The sequence below is a fragment of the Hippocampus zosterae genome, chromosome 10 (assembly GCF_025434085.1).
Source record: "Hippocampus zosterae strain Florida chromosome 10, ASM2543408v3, whole genome shotgun sequence".
Classification (NCBI taxonomy): Eukaryota; Metazoa; Chordata; class Actinopteri; order Syngnathiformes; family Syngnathidae; genus Hippocampus; species Hippocampus zosterae.
In genome coordinates this window covers 10,242,588-10,263,081 of record NC_067460.1, presented here as the reverse complement: position 1 = coordinate 10,263,081, position 20,494 = coordinate 10,242,588, and the positions used below count along the sequence as shown (strand labels likewise).

The 20,494-nt window shown below is 43.0% G+C and overlaps 2 protein-coding genes and 1 long non-coding RNA gene across 3 annotated transcripts in view; 1 reads left to right on the top strand and 2 right to left on the bottom strand.

Moving 5' to 3' along the window:
- Nucleotides 1–206: 206 nt before the first annotated feature.
- kcnk6 (potassium channel, subfamily K, member 6) lies at nt 207–6,946 on the bottom strand. The gene is made up of 3 exons (XM_052078059.1): nt 6,408–6,946; nt 3,732–4,124; nt 207–738 (listed from the first exon to the last, which is right to left on the bottom strand). Exons 1-3 carry the CDS (start codon nt 6,889–6,891, stop codon nt 536–538), a joined length of 1,080 nt encoding a protein of 359 aa, XP_051934019.1. The 5' UTR covers nt 6,892–6,946; the 3' UTR covers nt 207–535.
- Nucleotides 6,947–9,268: 2,322 nt separating this feature from the next.
- Nucleotides 9,269–20,494, top strand: part of LOC127608751 (uncharacterized) — a 210,188-nt gene continuing 198,962 nt past the window's right edge. The window contains exon 1 of the long non-coding RNA XR_007964320.1: nt 9,269–9,657. This is a non-coding gene — a long non-coding RNA (uncharacterized LOC127608751). The remainder of the gene's footprint in view (nt 9,658–20,494) is intronic.
- On the bottom strand, nt 10,539–19,350 carry si:ch211-14c7.2 (uncharacterized). The gene is made up of 6 exons (XM_052078029.1): nt 19,180–19,350; nt 15,602–17,943; nt 14,935–15,104; nt 14,290–14,405; nt 13,154–13,271; nt 10,539–12,552 (listed from the first exon to the last, which is right to left on the bottom strand). The coding sequence occupies exons 2-6, from the start codon at nt 17,778–17,780 to the stop codon at nt 12,421–12,423; spliced, it is 2,715 nt and encodes a 904-aa protein (XP_051933989.1). The 5' UTR covers nt 17,781–17,943; nt 19,180–19,350; the 3' UTR covers nt 10,539–12,420.

Below are 20,494 nucleotides of genomic sequence, written 5' to 3'. Positions count from 1 at the left end.
GACACAGTGTTTACCTCCACGTGTTCCAAGAAGCCTCAAACAGGTCAGCGTTTTAGAACTCATCCCTTATTTTTCATGTATGTTTTAAAATAAAGCGCAAATGTCCACTTTTTTGTAAAAAAAATAAAAAAACTTCATTAAAATATAATGGAAACATCTTGGCCTTCTTTATCCCAGCCCCTCCCCCACTGCAATCACAATTAACACTTATTTCAATAACTTTATTTAAACAAAGTTTTGTACAGTGTACTAGTTAAAACGTGAGCATTAAAGTGCAACTCCAAGTGTTAAACCTCCAAAACATTTGCCCCTAAATCACCATCATGAAAATATTACCGTCAATAATTCAAACTGCTGGAGAAGCAGTAAGACAGAAAAAAACAAACATGAAAACCATACTTTGGCATGGGGTGGGGGTGGGGGATGTCCCGAGGATGCAAAGCTTCCTTTGAAAGTTCATTGAATAACTGCAAATCTTCCCAGAAAGGTCAAGATCTCCCGTTCAGTCATGTATTTTAGTTTCTCGGAGAGCATATCACCGGTCGCCGATGGAGTTGTACGAGGGTCGCTTCTGGGCGGAGGTGTGCCCATTCTCCACAATGGGCTCGCGGTCCTCGTTCTGGTTGGACTCCTCGCAGCGCGGGAGCTGCAGGAAGGTTGTCAGGCCGTGTAGGTCAGCCATCTTGTGGAAGGTGCGCAGCAGAAGGTACATCATCATCAGGCCCACGAATAGGTAGACTGCAAAGTATCAGAGGGAGGGAAAAAAAACAGTTAAGGAGACAATCTGAGTACCGGTATCTAGTTAACATGTTTTTGGCGTGCGTTAATTAAAACATGAATAATCAGTATCCCCCCTCCCCCTTTCATTCGAACCACTTTGGTCACAAAGTACAAACTGCCAAGTCATGGGCTGAGAACACCATTGTGGGAGCGGGATTACATAAATAGATGTCAAATTGTGATGTCTGTGTGGGGAGGAAGGCACATGAAAGATAGACTCTGTTTCATTTCACACATGAGGGTTTGGCAGCAGAGTTGTTTTTTAACTTTGGAGTCTGTCATCAACTCGTTTTTAAGCCAGGTTTGTTAGTTTTTGAAGAGGCTTTTTTTTAATTTTAACAGTATTTGTTGAGTACAAGATGCAGGTGGAGGGGTCACAATAATTTACAAAAATCAAAATGACAAAATTTAGTTTGTTTTTTATTTTTTATGAACACATGCTTTATTTTGTGGGAGGGGGGGGGGTCCCCAATGTAGTTTTATTTCTTTAGCGTTGATTAACTATAACTCCCATCCTACAACCATTTGTATTAAACACACTGAAAGTTGATCTTTCAGTGTATAGTTAATCATTCATTCATGAATGAATGAATGAATGAATGAATGATTAACTATAACTCCCTGTTATAGTTAATCATGAATGAATGAATGAATGAATGAATGAATGAATGATTAACTATAACTCCCATCCTACAACCATTTGTATTAAACACACTGAAAGATCAACTTTCCACATGTCCACTTTGAATCTCTGAATGAAGAGAAATTTATGCCAAAGGTGACAACAACAAGATCTGGTCTTCCTGACCTGAAAGGCACACGGTCACATGCAAGCAAAAAACTCCGCCCACAATTTGACAGGCAGTAAATAATGAGGGATTACTGTATGACCAAGAATGTACAGTAACTGGCAGATTAGCTCACTTTTTTGTCCTGTTTGGAGGAACTTCAATAACAGTGATACCCCTAATTAAATATCCAAATGAGCTTCAAGGACATGTGACAAAAAAAATAAAATTAAAAAAACCCCAACAACAACAACCAATGAAAACCCAGAAACTACCAGTGGAGCAGTCCAAGCTCCAAATTATTTGTTCACTGCAAACACGAGATTCGAAGGAATGCTAGTTTTACAGTGTTTTGTTTCATCTCAATCGGTGCTAGTTCCTCCTTTCCAGGAATCCGAATTTGCTCCAATTGATTCTGATGTAAATTTGTTCCCACCCATTTCCAAATGTTCAGTCTATTTTTACTCTGTTCTCGGTGCTTCTTGTCCCCCTTATCCCATTTGCTCCTTGTCTATCCTTGTTGGTATTGATCGAAATGTAACTCATATCGCCCCCCCCCCCCACCTGTCCTATTTGCTCCCAGTACATTCCAGGAAGAAGCTAATCTATCGCAAATGTTCCTTCTCCGTCCTATCTGATCACATTCTGTCTGCGATATTCCTCGTCAGTCCTTTTGCATGTGCAGGTCTGTCTTATGTCCACACACAAAACCAGTCAATGATTGATATGAATTTTTGTGGCTGTACGTATCTTGAAGAGATAAAATGAAAAATGTCCAAGACCCACGCTTGAAAGTGGACAAGAAGCCTTTTGGTTTGGAGCAGCATTCATCTAAAAATTTGTGAAACAACTCGAGCCTCTGTTCCGTTACGCTTGGCCAGCCCATCTTCCTCGCTTGTGTCCGAACATAACGTGATTATCAATTTGCGGCACCGGATTCCGATTTTTAATCCCAGTCTTCCCCCCCCAATCCATAAAAATAAAAACCCTTGCAACGAGTAAAAGTCTGCCACTCATGACCTGGGTGGTCCTTTCAGGCAACAAAATTCCACACCACTTCAGAGTGTCATGACCTCATAAAACACAGAGATGAGACAATCTCCGCAGATGACATTCTGTTGCCGGAATACTCGGTTGGCATGTCGCAGCCCCGTATGATACCCGCTTCCTAATGAACGCTTTTGGGAAATGTGACTGGTCAGCCACTGTTTCTCTGCGTGACGGGAATTTACCGTATTTTCTGCACTATAAAGCGTTTCGTAGTAAAAGGCGCACCTTCAATGAATGGCCTATTTTAAAACTGTTTTCATACATGTTTTATATTTTTATTATATTATATTATATTTATATTTTTTATATTATGTTTTATATTTCATACTTTTTGCGTTTTATTATATATATATATATATATATATGCGTTTTATAAGGCGCATAGAATAGAAGCTACAATAGTGGCTGCAGTTGCGTTATGCATCCACTAGATGGAGCTACACCAAAGAAAATATAATATAATAAATACACCTCAGCTTTATTTACATCGAGCTTTCACAACCGCTACAGCTGTAGCTGTAACAAAGTGCTTTGTAGAACATTTAAAATACTACATCCAAGAAATAAGAAAATTGATCAATTTAAGGCAAATCGGATTATAAGGCGCACTGTTGTCTTTTGAGACAATTGAATGCCTTAGGTGCCTTATAGTGCGGAAAATAAGGTGCGTGTGTGTATATTTTGTATGTGAAAAAAAAATTAAAGATCTCTGAATTCCCGGGCCAATCTGTTATATTGTTATTCATTCAGCTCATATATTTGATTTATTTTAAATAGAATCTCCAGTGATTCTCAACCCACAGCAGTTTACTGTTCTGTGACAGATCAAGTGTGTTGGGATTTTTTAAAATTTCACTTAATTGGTCTAAAAATATTTGATTACCAACCAACACGTGTTTGAGCATCTACTGTATCTATGCCACAGATGTAAAGTGACAAGCAGAACAATCACATGTTCTTCCATTCAATGGTAGAAGGTCCAATAATTAACCTTTTCCTCCAGTTTTATGCCATTTTTGTTTAGTGGTGCGCCTTGAGATTTTTTTGCATGTAAAATGTGATTCAAGACAAGTTAGAAAAAAAATGACCTTGTCATGACGTGTACTCACTCACCCATGACGGCGACCTGGTAGACCTGTTTAAAATTCTGCCCAGGTCTGGCAGCGGGCACAAAGTCCCCCAGGCCGATGGTGCACAGCGAGATGAAGCAGAAGTAGAAGCCATCCAGGAAGGACCAACCACCCTCCACGGCGTGGAACACGACCGCCGGAGCCGCAAAGAAAAGCAGCAGCACCAGCGCCAGCAGCACCAGGAAGTGCACGCCAGCTGCCCGACGGGCCTCCAGGCCGCAACGCTGGAGTTGTTTGAGGGGAGCCGCCACCAGAGGACACATCAGCCTCTGCACGCACGCCGTCAGGACAAGCATAGTGAAGGGCACGCCCAGCAGAGCGTACACGATGGAGAAGACTTTCCCCATGTCCGACAGCGGCGTGGTATGACCATAACCTGCACAACACACACACAAAATTACATTAGAAAAACAAATCCCTTGTACGCAACAAGCAATTAAATTTTAGTCAAGTATTTTTTATATATATTTTCAACATTTGTATCAACCGCCCCAATCACAGACCTCTTTTCCCCAATTTTTAAACAATAATTTTGTCCCTTATTTGTCTGTCTATTAATTCTCTTAATTTTGTCATCTAATTTTAATTGCATCTTTTTATCCCTGCATGCAGCATTAGGTCACTACTACTAGAGTTTGATAATGTCCAAAAAAACCCACTTGAGTTAGGAAGACATCACATCTAGGTGATCTGATGTCTCAGGTTCTGATGCCAACTACATACAGAGTAAGACGGCAGGAAAATTGGAGTTTGGCGCCGCCAAAAAAGATCAAGTGTGTTTTCACCAAGCAATCAATTAGCGTGCAAATGTCCATCTGGGAACACATTCTCTGGATAAAACAGTCCGTCATCCACGAGGGCTTGCGTGAATAAATTAAAACCGCCCATTAAGGTGACCTCCTACAAGTACCTGGGTGTTCCTGTCAACAATAAACTAGACTGGTCTACCAACACGGACTGGTCAGGGTGTCCTGCTCTGTCCTGGGCTGCTCCCTGGACTCTCTAGAGGAGGTGGGCAACAGGATGCTAGCTAAGCTAACAGCGATGATGGCCAGACCCTCCCACCCCCTCCAGGCCGCACTGACAGCGCTGGGCAGCTCCTTCAGCCAGAGACTAATACACCCGTGCTGCAAGAAGGAGAGGTAATGCCGCTCGTTCCTGCCGTCTACTGTCAGGCTATTGAATACCTTGGACTCACCCCCACTCACCCATTTTAAATAGCACAGCCACCTTATGCAGCATATATGCTTATATTTTATATTGCATTCTGTACTGCGTGCAGTTCATTTTTAAAATTTATTTTGTGCATGCAAATACTTTGTTTTTCGACTTTCTTCCCTTCAAAATGTTGCTGCTGTAAATTGAGATTTTCTCCATTGTGAGACAAATAAAGGCTTTCTTACCTTATCGTTAACTAGTTTGCCAGTTCTACATATAGCTATTTCCAAATAACTGCGACTCATGTCCGATTGTCATTACCCATTTTATCTCTAAGTGCAGTGTTGCCTTCAGTGACAGTCACTCTTCCCCTTCCCCGCCCCCTCCACTTCCTCCATCTCCCCAGTGTTGCCCTCAGTTAGAATCTGAAATGGTATAACTCAGTGACTGTTAGCAATAGCTTTCAATCTTTTGCAAGTGTCCATAAAGGTTATTTCAGTTCAGGAAAACTAAAATCGCAACAGCACTTTCGTTCACTAAATCAAATAACGGAAATGCCTTTTAAAAATGAAAACTGAAATTACATTTTACATTTACAAAACTAACGAATACTAAATAGAGTTGTATTTAGTCCGGTATGACAGCACAGGGTGTGAGCCAGAATGTCAAACAGTCGCCTGGGAGTTTACATTTTATGAAACCAAACAAAAACCTCACTTCCAAATCTATAACAGCCCTGGCGCCTTTCCATCCATCCAGTGGCAGTTTGAAATCACAGATGCCCCAACAACTATCTGATCGTACCAAATGTCAAATTTTTATTTCAAGTTTCTCGCCATAAACCACCACTTTTATACTAGAGGATCAACTATTAATCGACAAGTAACCGATTACCAAATTTATCAACCGCTTACTAGTTTAGAGACCTTGGTTTATATTAAATTGTCTAAATTCTCAGATTCAACAGTACATATACTCCAATCTCGAAAACGGACTGATTATGTTTTCATTAAAACAAAATAAAACATTGCAAACAACGGCTTTTATTTTGGAAAAATAGTGATCAACATTTTGTGCAAGTGACATCACGAACTTTTAAACAAGCCTCGTGTTGCCTTCATCTGCCGTCCGAGATCACAGAACTCCTGAATTTACTGTACCAATTACACCTCGATGTTGAGTTAGGTTATTACCTGACACATCAAAGTCAGATAACATTTCCCTCTCAGTGATAACAAACTAACGCGCGAATTAAAGCACTTGGAGGACCATTGAGCCCGAGAGTCTCATTAGTTATAGTGGAAGTGGGTTATCAGATCTTTATTTTTTCCGTTTTGTCACAAATGTGACGAACGGAAGCACACACGTGCTAAAATGTGCTCCAAATGGAGCCTTCTCATCGAAGCTTCTTGACTTAGGGTTGAGGTCTCCGAGAAGAGCTCGTGGTTCAGTATGGACGGGAGATGATATGAGGGAAGAAAAAAAAGTTTTCCTGACTTACCCACGGTGGTGACCAGCGTGTTGGCGAAGAACATGGCCGAGGTCAAGTCCCAGTTGGACGCGTCAGACGAGTCGTTGGGGAAGACCGCCACGCCGTACCTGTTGGCGGCCAGCACCTGGCCCACAAAGTGATCCAGGGCGGCGGCGGACACGCAGCTCTGGTTGAGAAAACGCTGCTTCAGGGTGTCCACGTCGCGACGGAGCTGCTCCTCAACGGGTCGCTCGAGGCTGGAGAAGACTAACCCGCCGAACAGGAGGTAGATGAAGTAAAAGAGGACGAAGCCGCTGAGGAGCAGCCACGACTTGCCCAGGGGGTGCATATCTGCCACCGAACCGGAAAGAGGACACTTCAACCTCTTCGATGAAACTTTGAGGGGGCCGATCGCGGACTGCGACGCCCCTCTTCTCCCGCGTCCTCCTCCCACACGCCGGCAAGAAGGAGGAGGAGGAGGAGGAGTGGTTCCTCCTGGACATTCATCCTGCATCCTGGATCGACGGTATCACATGATCTCGTTACGCAATCGACTAACTCAAATTCTAACAAGGTTATGTCGATATTGGTCCGAAAAATTACTACTGGAGGGGGAAAACGCTGTATTTATTAGTTTTTGTGTGGGTTGTCTTTCTGCAGAAGTGTCAATCGGACACTTTATGAGGTACACTGCCACAGTTTGGCATTAGCAACAGGTGCTCCAACTCAACTGGCAGGTAAATGAGTTCTTGAGTAGAAGCACCTGTGGCTAAAGCTGAACTGTGGCAGGGTTTCGACTGCCTGGTTTTCTATTTTGACACCTTTTTATTTTGATTCTTCCAACATCTTTTGGGGGTCTTAGCATACACAAAACTTCAGCAATGTTTTGAAAGTGCATGTCCCATGATGAAAGATTTTAGAGGTCCCCCAGTGCAGCAACTCAAAACTCACCGAATATCACCGACCGAAAAATTAGAAAATATTAGTCCAGAGGTTCTAAACCTTCTTAGAGGTACCGAACCCAACCAGTTAATATCGACATTCACCGAACTCTTCATTTGTGAAAAAAAAATGCAAAAAAGAAAAACACAATTTCAAGAGATAAGTGTACCTTTTTTTTTATGACGTACTGTCATGACAGTCACACGTTGACTATGAAGCAAACTAAATTTCCCACAGCACTGATTGGACAAGCAATGTCAAGTGATCATCTGCAGCCAGTGATGGCCATGCGGCGTATCATAACTAATTGACATGTTGAGTCGAGTGTGTCTTCACCTCCATGGCAGAGACTCCGTCGAATCCCTGTGACCGATTCACCGAACCCCTGGAGTTCGATCCAACCCAGGTTAAGAACCACTGTATTTAGACCCTAACACTAATTTTATCCCTAGACACAAAATTGAGTGAGCATATCACAACAAGACACACTAAAAAGTTTTAAGGAACCATGCCGGGTGGTTTAAGCCAATTGTTCCATTTCAGGCGTGGATCCTTGATACACTCTCGTGCGTCACTTTATAATAGAACACTCGTGAGGATAAGCAGATCAGAAAATGGATGGATGGATTTTATAGTTGACATGTACATACAATCACATGTCCTTTGGTCAAACTAGTGTCAGGGAGATGGGGCGGGGCTGTAAATTTTCAGGGTATCATGCTAAAGAAATTTGCGCACAAATTGTGACCTCCTCCTATTTCTGTGAGACATTTTCGTTTCATGTCCATCCAATTTCGTGTCACGCTGTGTGAAACTTGCTTCACAATGGCATCAGTGAGGTGTCCATAGATCTTGTCACTAAATGCACAGAACATGTGACTCACAACTGACTTTTTTTGTTTTCTCCTTTTGTGCTCCCACCACCGTTTATCTGACGCATTTGAACAAATCCATTAGAACGCATGCAGTTGCTTTCTTGTGACTGGCACACATGACAAAGATGTCAAATTCATTTGATGATGTTGTTTTCCATGCAGACTGTCCTTGGGATCACATGAGCGTTTGAGTACACGTGTCTTGTATGCCTTACTTGTGTTTTCTCTCGGTGTGTTCTTTTAAGGCAAACTTGTTTTGCTTCCTCTGTAGCTTAAAGTGCTTCTCTTCATCCTGCTGTGGGCCTGACTCAGCAAATTGTGCGCTTAACTCTTTCCTTGCAGTTCAAAAGAGCATAAAAATTAACCACACTTTGACAAGAAGTGATTAGCAGGGGGATGAGAAAAAATGTGACAGAGCTACAGCATGGCCTTAGCATCCATGTGTGAGGAACTTTCTTGGGACAAAGATGACAGTTATGAATAGGCCATAAATTCAAGCTGCAATTCCAGGACTGGTCTAAGAGTCCCTACGCAACTGCAAAAAACACGCTGGATTGAATGCATCGGTCAGCAGGAGTCATGCGAAGAAGTGCAAAAAACAAAAACAAAAACAAAAAAAGAACCCAAAACAGGTTCTCCTTTATTCTTTGCAGGGATACATTTTATCATTGAGGAGACTGAGCAGCGGGCACAAAGTCCCCGAGGCTCTGTGGAGACTGGTGAGTAACATTGTCACTTAAGCAACAACATTATCTCAGTTGTTTACACCCCCCCCTCCCGAACCCATCTGAAAAAAAAATCCCCATTTATCCAAGTTTTACAGAAAGTTCTAAAATGATTTATCATGGTCTCTTTTAAAAATATATCACACACAAAAAATAGCATCTCAACACATCTCATACGCATTCTGTATTTCTGCTGACTGTTGTTGCCTACGTGCATTTACCGTATTGGCCCGAATACAAGACGGTGTTTTTTTGCATTGAAATAAGACTGAAAACGTTGGGGTCGTCTTATATTCGAGGTCTAGACATTGTACCCATTGATGACGCTAGATGGCGCCAGATATTGTCAAGTCAAGTCAACAGTATTTATAGAGCACTTTCAAACAGCCATCGCTGCATACAAAGTGCTGTACATGGAGCGATTTAACATACACAATAAACAGTAAGACGAATCGGTAATAAAGGCGGTAGAAAGCACCAAGCAGTAAAATCAAGAGCAAATCTAAGTCATGCTGAGTCGAACGCCAAAGAATACAAGTGAACATTGAAACGAATGCTGTAGTTGACTCCCAAGGTGAACCCCTGCCACGAAGAATATAAATAAAAATAGCGGTAGCACGAAGAAGAAAAATAAAAAATAGTAGTAAGAAGGAAAAGATAAGAAAATAATAGATGAGATAACAGAAAATGGAGAAACGTAGTGACAATCTGGAGAAAAGTGGGTCGAAGATCGGCCAGGTTAACTGGCAGCTGAGGAGAAGTTATAATGTCATTTACATTTCAAAAACCAGAAGCCATTCATTTACGAATGTGATTGCACTTTAGATTTGAATGAGGCTTTTTCTCTCAAATATATTGTTATAATCATTTGTTTCAGATGTACTGTAATTATTTTCTGTACAAAAATTAATTTGGTGTTCAAAAACTCATTTTTCTAACTTGAGTCTTGAAAAAGAGGGGGTCGTCTTATAATCAGGCCCGTCTTGTATTCGGGCCAATACGGTTCATTTCATTTTCATTCATGCATCTGCTCCTGTGATGTAACACTCGTACAATTACACACGCTCCATAAATATCTGTGAAAAATGACAGAGATGGCTAGATATTCTGGATTCCTTCGAAAAATGATCCTCTGGTTTATGCAGTCATTGCAAGTGATTTGATGTTCCATACTAACCAAAACAGCATTGGCTGCCGAGGTCAACTTGCCATCACCACAGAAAGTGTGTTGGAATTAAACATTCAATGCTTTAATGTTATCTGAGGGGTGGCACGGCGGTCAACTAGTTAGCATGTTCGCATCACAGTGCAGAGTTGCAGGTTCCGATTCCTTCCTGTGTGGAGTTTGCGCGTTCTCCCCGTGCCTGTGTGGCTTTTCTCCGGGTACTCCGGTTTCCTCCCACAGTCCAAAAACAGGCATGGTAGGTTCATTGGACACATTTTCTGATCTCTTGGTATGATTGTGAGTGTGAATGGTTGTTTGTCGATGTGTACCCTGCAATTTGCTAGCATCCAGTTCACAGTTGACCCCGCCTACTGCCCGAAGACAGCTGGCCCTCATGAGGTTAAGCGCCTAATGAATGAAAGAATGTTATCCGATCAACAAGACCGAGAGCATGTGATGAGGAAACACGATCAATTTATTGATGAACTGGTCAAGGACTTCCTCTTTGCAATGAAAATTGTGACACAACAGACACAGCAGGAGAACACAAACAAACCTGTCGAGCCATCCAGCCCACAAAGTAAACATAGCACATTCCCAAAGTCACACACTTTGATTGACAGCATGGAAGTGACAGGAAGTAGAACACAGCCAATGAGATGAGTCTACTTTGGAAGTGAGGCGCGTCCTGCTCGGGCCACCGTATTTATGTGGAGTAGCGGTGGTTGTTGTCCTTACTTAAAAAAAAAAAATCAACTTCCTGAAAAAAGGAGCTCCAGAGATTTGTGGTTGAGTCCTTGTGTGACAAAAATCCACCATATTCTTTCTATGTCTGGGTTGTATGGGGAAGCTAAACTGTGCAAAAAAGGAAAAAAAATCAATTGAAAAGTTGGAAAAAAACGAAAAGAATCATGGCAACATGTAAGATGCAGGAATTCCTGTCAAGTTCTGACTGTCTCCTAAATATGGCAAAAATCTCCCAAATTCCTCATACATCTGAGCGACCAGAAAGCTAATCGGTGTGCAATGAACAAAACAAGTAGAGCGGTGCAGCCTCCATCAAAGGAACTGAAGAAATTTATGGCGATGTCCCACGAATGAGAACCTCTTATGAGCTCTGGGGAGTCTTGTATTCGTCTCCTTAAAAAATGGTGGTGCAAATGACAAAAACTCAGTGAAGCTCTGAGGGAACCTTGCAGCTGTTCTACACGTTAAAGAAATCTGGTATATTGAATCCCTTTTCAGGCCTCTGGGAAATCTTATATTCGAGTGTTTATCAAAAAAGCTAAATGGTGGCTGCAGTTCACTTAAAGTTCAATTTATTGAAATGTTGAGATAAAGTAAGTTGCAAAAAATTCTGGCTTTGTCCTATATGTGACAATAATATCCCTTACTTTTCATGGGGAACCTAAATAGTGCCAGATCCAACTTTTTAGTGGGTTCAGTGTAACAGAAACACAATGTAAGCCTTGAAAATCGGAACAGATGAAAAGAAAAGTGTGCTTCTGCAACATTAAATGGGTTGCAGGAATTGCTGGCAAGTGGTGGGCGACATGTGACAACAATCTACTTCATTTAATCCCTTGTTTTGGCTGTGGATCCTTTGTGTTGCAGTATTTTAAAAAAACAAGACAATGGTGGGCATGATCCATATATAAACATTCCATTTGCTGAAAAGACAAGAGAAGGAGTTGCAACAATTTCTGTCTGTGTCTCATGTGATGACAATTTGCTGCGTTCAAATAAAACTTATTGTATTCAAATGTAACAAAAACAAAAAAACGACTATAAATGTGGCAACATGAAAAGTAGTGTTAAAAGCCACAGTAATTTCTAGTAAGTAGTGGCTGTGTTGTACCTGTGACAGCAATCTCTTTTATATGAGGGGATTCTTGTAATTCACAGTTTAAAAAACAGAAATGTTGGTGTAAAATGGAAATATACACTTGGTAAAAAGACGAGAAGAACAAAGGCAGAACAGTAATTTTTGTGAAAACAATCTGCCATATTATGCATTTGACATAGCTTATAATGAAGCCTAACAGTGTAAAATTTAATTGAAAAATTTACTGAAGAGGGAAGAAGAAACGTGGCGCCATGAAAGCTGAAAAAAATTTCTGGTAAATAGTGGCTGCAATCGACACGTGACACCCATTTCCTTTTTCATACATGTGGTGACGCTGTAAAAAGTTTGCGGTCCTCACCTAAAACTCACATTTCTGTTTTTGTGTCCCAAAACCCACCACAAGCCATCTTGAATTAAAAAATAAGTTAAAGTAAAGAGGTGAGTCGATGCCATCACCAGATTAAAAAAAAAAAAAACAACCAAAAAACAATTACTCCAGACTGCTCCTGTTGTAGTCGCAGGACAGACGCCGCTTGGCCACCGCATTGTGAGCGTAACGATTGGGTGAGAGCAGTCCGGGGGAGGGACGTCGATTCAACCACTGATGGACAGCTCGGCTCTCCTGTAATGAGAACGTCAAGCGAAATTCAATTGCTTAATCAATTAGCACACTTTAAAACCTGAACGATTGGACTGATCAATCGGCCGACCAACAAAAATCGTATTTTTTTGTTTAACCCCCCCCCCCTCCCCATATTAACAGATGACCAGATTAAGGAGGAGAACATGCAAACTCCACACAGGAAGGCCGGAGACGGGGGTGTGGGGGATGTATGTGGCATTAAAAAAAAAAAACACGTCAGCGTGGCCCTATCTGAAACATAAATCTGGCAGAAAATGGCAGTTCTTTGAAACTTTACCGGTACTACCAGGTGACATCGATAACAAAACAACAAAAAATACATTTCTTGACATGAGCAGTATGTTCGGCCACAAAGCTGGGATGTACCCTTGTGCAGCAACATTATCTCAATTGGTTATTTTGACTTCCACTCTCAGTGATTTATTTCTTTTTGTTGGGTCCTTCATATTAACGTTGGAAAACCTTTTGGAATGATTGAGCATCTCATTTATAATTATATATTTTTTTTATATCGCAAGAATTTGGCATTTGAACACGGGTGTGTAGACATCTTAAATCAACTGCATGTGTATGCACTTACGTAGTTGGGCTGCTCCATGTGTAATGAGCTCAGCAGAAGACTTCTGCAGACACCACTGCTGCCTCGCTTGTACTTGTGGACCGACATTTTGCTGATGTCGTGGAAGCCGTCCAACAACCTGAAGAGTCCAACATAAAAGTATTTGTCATGAAAAAAGATTGTCATGACAAGTGTCATTCACCACCACCTAGTGGAGGGGCAGGCAAAGTGTGCTTCATTTTCAGAAGTCCTGTAATATTTTTTGCGTTCACTTTTGCATGTTTTAACTAAAATGTGATCATTTGGATGCATAAATTAATTTGTTTAATTTAAAAATGTGTTATTGTCAAAAAATAAAACCAAAATAATGTATTCTTCATATTTTATTTCATAACTGATTATTACTAGATTCATGATGAATAATTAAAACAAATACATCATCAAATAAATCATCCCTTCTATATAAAATAATAAAAATACCTTAAAAATGCAGTAAAATTAGAAGTTTTACATTTTTGTATTCTGTTAATCATTTGATAATTATATTATTTACAAAGTAATAAATCATTTTACATAAATATATATTTTTAATTATCATATTTGATCATGAAGAGCTAATTAAATTTCAAAGATGAGATTAAATTACTGATATTTTTAAACCCTACCCTCATTTTTGTTTTATGTTGCAATTCATCATATGGCCACACGATAGAGTAATTTCCACCATTCATCCATCCATCCATCCATCCATTTTCTAATCCGCTTTATCATCACAAGGGTCGCGGGTGTGCTGGGGCCTATCCCAGCTGTCTTTGGGCAGGAGGCGGGGGACACCCTGAACTGCTTGCCAGCCAGCCACAGGGCACACAGACGAACAACCATCCTCGCTCACAATCGCATCTAGGGACAATTAAGAGTGTTCCGTGTCCCTACCATGCATGTTTTTGGAATGTGGGCAGAAGTACCCGGAGAAAACCCACACAGGCATGGGGAGAGCATGCAAATTCCATACAGGAAGGCCAACATTCCAAACATTGAAAGCCAACATTGAACCCTACACCTATGCACCGTGAAGGCGGATGTGCTAACCAGTCGACCATTGTGCCGCCCTCATTTCCACCTTTGTGAAAAAATTCAAAGTCCCATGTTTGACTGACCGTTTTTCCTGACTGCTGCTTCCTGCGAGATGCTCTGTCAGTGTGGGAATAATGTCAGCAGGATGGCGGGGGGCTGAGTTGGGCACCGAGGGAAAGGCCGTGACAAAGAGAAGACCCTGCAGGAGGTAGGGACCACATCAATCTCACGGAAGTAGACTGGGATTGTCATGGGAATAGTCTGGAGGAGGACCAGGAGTGTAAGGGAAATGTTCTGGGAGTGGCAAAACAAAAATGTCATTGGATGTACTGACAATTGTTCAGAACATTAGGAAGTCTCATGACAGTAGTGCAGGTGCACCGGGAAGTGTCATGTGTGTGGCTTTAAGTGTCATCGAAGTGGAGTGGGAATGTCATGGGAGTGGCATTAATTTTTTTCAGAAGTGGACTGGGAATACCTCACGGTCTGAGCAATGGTGTCGGGTGTTATCGAAGCGTAGTGGGAGTAGGAATAAGTTTTAGTGAAGTGGCGTGGGAATGCCATGGGACTGGCAAGTATCATGAGAGTGGCATAACTGTTACATCTGTTATATTAGAAATTACTTTTAAGTGTCATGGGAATAGTCTGTTGCCCTGCAAATGTCAGTCTGTGATCTGTGACAAGCCATGGAATGTGTTTGCACTTCCATGAAGAGACAACCTCCTTACCAGTTCATGACAGACCCTGTCCGAGCTTGCCTCTTCACGCCACCACCGTCCCACAAGATCCCGACTCTCGTCGCCCATGTCTTGAGGAAAGGCTGCCCACGCGTCCGCATTTCCCATCCAGGTGGGCTTCCAGTCATACAATTCCCCGCAGAGGTCACTGCTCTCGAATGCTGTTCAAAGTGCACAAACTTTACAATACAATGTTGAAAAAGAAGATTTGTCCATTTGATGAAATAACTGGTGGTGTCCCACTATATTTTGTCCCATTATGGTCTTAAAAACAGAAGCATAACCTTTTGAAAGAAGCCGGCCTAATCCCGAGCAGTAATTCCAAAAATGTTATTAGGCGGATCAAAGGCGAGGAAGTAAGCAAGAGAGTAATCCAACAGCTCAGCCTCCTGGTCTGACCTCACTTGGAATCTTTTACTCATGCGAATATGGTATTAGTCTTGTACAAGTTGTCAAACACATAGCAAGATTCAAAATATGGGGAATGTATCGAGAAGGAAACATGTATATCAGACAGAAAAAAGTTAGATAGTTGGATTTGACAATTTAGTACTGTAATATGAGTTGACTGTCCATTTTTTTAGCTAAGTCTCCTAATCTAGTGTACTTAATGAAGTGTCTGGTATGTAAACATGCACTAAAAGTTGTGTCAACTCACCTGCTGAGCTCCCACAATGCACCGGGACGGAAACGGCGACACCCTGGCGACCCTCTTCTCCTCCCTCTGCTTGCACGAACCCTCCAAACTCATCTTCATCGTCCCAATCTTCCCCCTGTTTTTCGTCCCGGCTCTCCAGCTCTATCCCGTCTTTGCCTCTTTTTTTGACTTCTTCTGCCTCGGTGCAGTTCTGACTTGTTGCCATGGTGCCCAAGCTGGGCTGGGCGGGGTTGGAATTATGCAGGCAGGGACCAGCGGGAGTTACTATGAACCCACATGCAAACTCAGTTGGCATCCATTCAGCTTCTTTCCCCTTCACACAGTCCTCTGTGAAGTTTTTTCTTGAAAAAGAAGAAAAGGAAGAAGATGTCCTTGTTGTGTTTGTCACATTGTGCTCCGGCTCCGAGTGCACGCCGTTGCTCCTGAGCGCTCTCCCAACCTCACTTTCTGCTTGGCCAGTGCTGCCCCCTGCGGGATAGGGCTCCTCTGTGCATCGGCTTGTGATGTCATCAAAAGATTCCAGGTCTGGGTTGGCCGCCAACAAAATAGAGGGATCATTCTGGCAGAGACCGTTCCCCTCCTCGCCCTCCTCTGCATTCTCTTCCCACTCCCTCCTCGTTCCTGTTATCTCGCCACTAAGAGTGCCTTCTTTCCTGGCATTCTCCTCTTTTGAAAGCTTCTGAAGGCATCCAAGACTCCTTCCCAGCTCTGGACTTTCCTGACAGAGACCCCCTTTGGGACTTGCGACACCCTCTGAACTGGCTTTGTCTGGCTCTTCCTGTTCCTCTGTGACTTCCTCATCGGCAAGTCTTTTGTCTCGGCAGGCCACATGACTGGACTTCCTCTCACTGTCCACACTGAAAGCATTTAGAAAGCATTGAGGACTCCCAACCAGTCCTCGTCTTTTGCTAAAGGTTCTCTTGTGAGGACTGACCCAACAGGCCAGGTCCAGTTTGTTTCCCCTTTCTTGCTTCTCTGTGACATCCTCATCAGGAAGTCTTTTGCCTTGGCTAGCCACGTGACTGGGCTTCCCGATACTTGTCTCGTTGGAAGTATTCTGAAGGCATCCAGGAGTCCCACCCAGTCCACAGCTTTTCCGACAGGCTCCCTCATCTGGACTGGCGATGCGCTGCAGCTCCAATTTGTGTGTCTCTTCCTCTTTCTCAGCAACTTCCTCCTCAGCAAGTCTTTTGACTCGGCCGACCGCATGACTGGACTTTCTCTGGCTTTCCGCATTGGAAGGATTCTCATGGTAATCAGGACTCCCCCTGGGTCCTCTGCTTTTCTGACTGGCTTCCCCTTCAGGACTGACAACGCAGTCTTGACAAACTTTATGTGGCTCCTCATGTTCCACTTTGACTTCCTCCTCTGGAAGTGTTTTGTTGTCTTGGGTGTCAGTGTAAATGGAATTCCTCGTACTTCCTTCATTGGACATATTCTGAAGGCATTCAGTAGACTCCCGCAGTCCTCTATGTTCTTGACAGACTTCCCCTTTGGGACTGGTAAGGTGCTGCAGGCCGGCTTTGCTTTGTTTTTCCTGTTTCTTTGTGACTTCCTCATCAGGATGTCTTTTCTCTCGGCCAATCGGGTGAGTGGACTTTCTCCATCTGCGGCCTGACCGCACTCGAACTCGGCTCGCTGCAGTCTGCGTTTGGAGAGCAGAACCGTCCCGACGCGCATTACCGGAACCAGACTTCCCTCTCAGCCACCCTCCACCCCCGCTTGCACCACCAGATGTGGAGTACAAACAACTTCCTTTGTCATTCCGCAGAAAGAGACACTGGGTCTGCGTCTTCCCGTTGCCTTCAGATGTCTTGAGCGTCGCCACCGTCACCAGGGCGCCCACCGCGGCCTGGGGGAGGCCGTACCCTGAACCCCATGGCCCACTAGAGTGCACATCCGCCGGCCTGGAACAACAAGTCCTCCGACCGGTGGGGGGTGACACTGGTGCTCGTCCGCCGCTCAGTGTGGTGCCGCTCTTCTGCCGGTTCTTAGAGCACAGTGCCCAGGCCCGCAAGCCCCGGATGAGCGGTAGGCCCGCCAGGCCCAGCTCCAGCCTGCTGGGGAGCGGCTGCGTGGCCGAGGAGCATTTCAGAGGCGTCTCGCGGGGCGACGCCTTCAGGCAAGGGTAGTTATTGTTGTTGTTGTGCTGCAGCATGGTACTCCACGTGAGCCTCATTGAGAGAGGTGTTCTCGTCTTTTAATAATTGGAGTGCATATTGTGATGCTCTTCAGCCAGAAGTCATTCAAAAAGTCTCTAAAGGGGGCAGCATCGCTTGGAAAATGATGTCCAACTGAAGTGCAATAACAGCAACGCCTCTCCGTGGGCCCATATGGTCCTCCTGGTGACAATGCCAACGAGATATAACAGGAAGTTTACATGGATGTGTTCAAGTGCCACATTTGTTTTTGTCCATTTTTATCATCAACCCGAAGAGAGAAAACATAAATCATGTTTATTTGCATATTTAACCTTAAATCCCCAAATTACAAAGCAGTGTAATCTTGCCAGAAAAAGTGCTGTTTTGCTTCAAGAAAAGAACAATTTCTTTGCGAAAATTGGTATATTTTAGACAAAAGTCATGTATTTTTAGAATAAAAACTCAATTTAGAATGTAAATGAATAAAGAGACGGCGGCCCGGTAGTCCAGTGGTTAGCACATCGGCTTCACAGTGCAGAGGTACCGGGTTCGATTCCAGCTCCGGCCTCCCTGTGTGGAGTTTGCATGTCCTCCCCGGGCCTGCGTGGGTTTTCTCCGGGTGCTCCGGTTTCCTCCCACATTCCAAAAACATGCGTGGCAGGCCGATTGGTCGCTCTAAATTGTCCCTAGGTGTGAGTGTGAGTGGTTGTTTGTTTCTATGTGCCCTGCGATTGGCTGGCAACCGATTAAGGGTGTCCCCCGCCTCCTGCCCGAAGACAGCTGGGATAGGCTCCAGCAACCCCCGCGACCCTAGTGAGGATCAAGCGGCTCGGAAGATGAATGAATAAAGAGTAAGGAATAATTTTCTAGCAAAAGTATTCTATTTATTTTGAGAATGAAATTGCTTTTTTTCAAAAATAACTTGCATGTTTGAAAAAAACATTTTCTAGTTAGATTTTTTTAAAGGGGAAATAGTCTCAAGGAAAAGTACATTTTTGAGAAATGTTTTGGGTTTCATGAGATGGAATGCCTCAACAACCATGTATCTATGATATTGCGTATCCTCATTAGGGATCACTTGTGAGCTGTAATCTATGCCAGATGACATTTTGGCGAGAGAAGCGGAGTACACTCAGGACTGGTTGCCATCCAATTGCAGGGCACATGCAGAGAAAACTTACATCACAGAATTTAGAATCTTCATTGAACGTCACATACATGTATTTGGATTGTGGGAATACCGGACCGCAAGTCCATGCAGTAAGGCCTAAGCCAAGATTCGAACCCCCAACCTCAAAACTGTGTGTCAGACATGCTAACCACTGAAACGCAATAGTCGTTCGTGATCCATCACGCTCGGTCGTATCCATGCGTGCACATCACTTACGTCTTTGGACCAAGAAAAACAAACAAACATTTTATACAAACATTTCTCACCCAATTCGATGATTAAATTGACGCCCGTCTCTCTCGTAATCACAGGCGAAAGATACGCGTCCCCCTCGGACTGTGCAGCATCTTCATCCTAGTTGTGGGCCTTGATCATTGATCCACCGAATGTTCGCCCGGTGCACTGGCTTAAAATAGACACGACAACACCATAAAGGCGTCTTTTTCTCCACTTCCTCCCCCTCCTCCCTAGCGGCACCAGTAACCGTCCAGTTGCAGCACCACTGCGGCCATTGCGCGTCATCTGCGACACGCAACGCATGCAAGCATCCGCATCATCAGCGCAGCTCGCCTCCACGTACTCGTAAGCGCAGCCAGTCTCCCCCGTGCACTTGCGTGCAGCCGCCCGTGGTGGGGGCTGTAGGCGGAGCCCGTGGAGCTGTTACTCAGGAAAGGGATAAAAAGTGAAATTGATCACAAAAATAATAATAATAATAATCACGTATTGCTTCCTGTAAATAACAACGAAATGACCGAACGTTCGTCAGTGGACAGTGCAACGCTACCAATTATTTTTTTTAGGTTACGTTGCTAAAGATTGCTAAATTGCGAAATAAATTAAATTACTTTTGCGCGATGATGTCATGGCGTAACGTGTAAAAAAATGGGGGGGGGGGGGGGATGTTGCCGTTTTTTATTTGCAAGTAAGTCCATTTTGTTTCTTATTGCTATTGTGCTGCTTATTTTCTGATTATTCTGTTTCTCCGGTGTCCGCCAGTGCTCAGAAACGAGCCGAAAAAAAACGAATCATTATTATCGTTCAACTTTATTGTTCCATAAATCGCTTCATGTAGAATAGTCATTCATGACTAAAATACAGAATCACACAATTTCACAGATAATACAAATACAGAAACCAAGCACATAAAAAACACCATCCATCGATCCATTTTTTTTATTTGTAAAATTTTATTTTCATTCCATTTTTCTTAATTCACCGCTTCTCTACATCTATTGTGCAGCGATCTATTAGCAGTGCCTTGACTCCGGGAGTGACGGGAAACCTTGATTACTTCAGTCGCTGAGTTAAGTTATTCCGTAATCTTTGCACATTTTTAAAGGGTATTTCATGAATAAAATACACCATCATTCGAATTATGTCCTATTAGCAAATTGTTTTAGTTCTGGAACAGACGGGTACGTCGAGTTTATGGCAATTTCTTCCTATTTACGAATAGCGCTCATGGTAATTATTGGACGAATTAATCTATTACATAACAATTAGAGCAAGTACACGTTAATATGTCCGCGTGAATTGCCGTATGTATTTTGTAAATTTATTCTTTCTAAGTACACGTCCTTA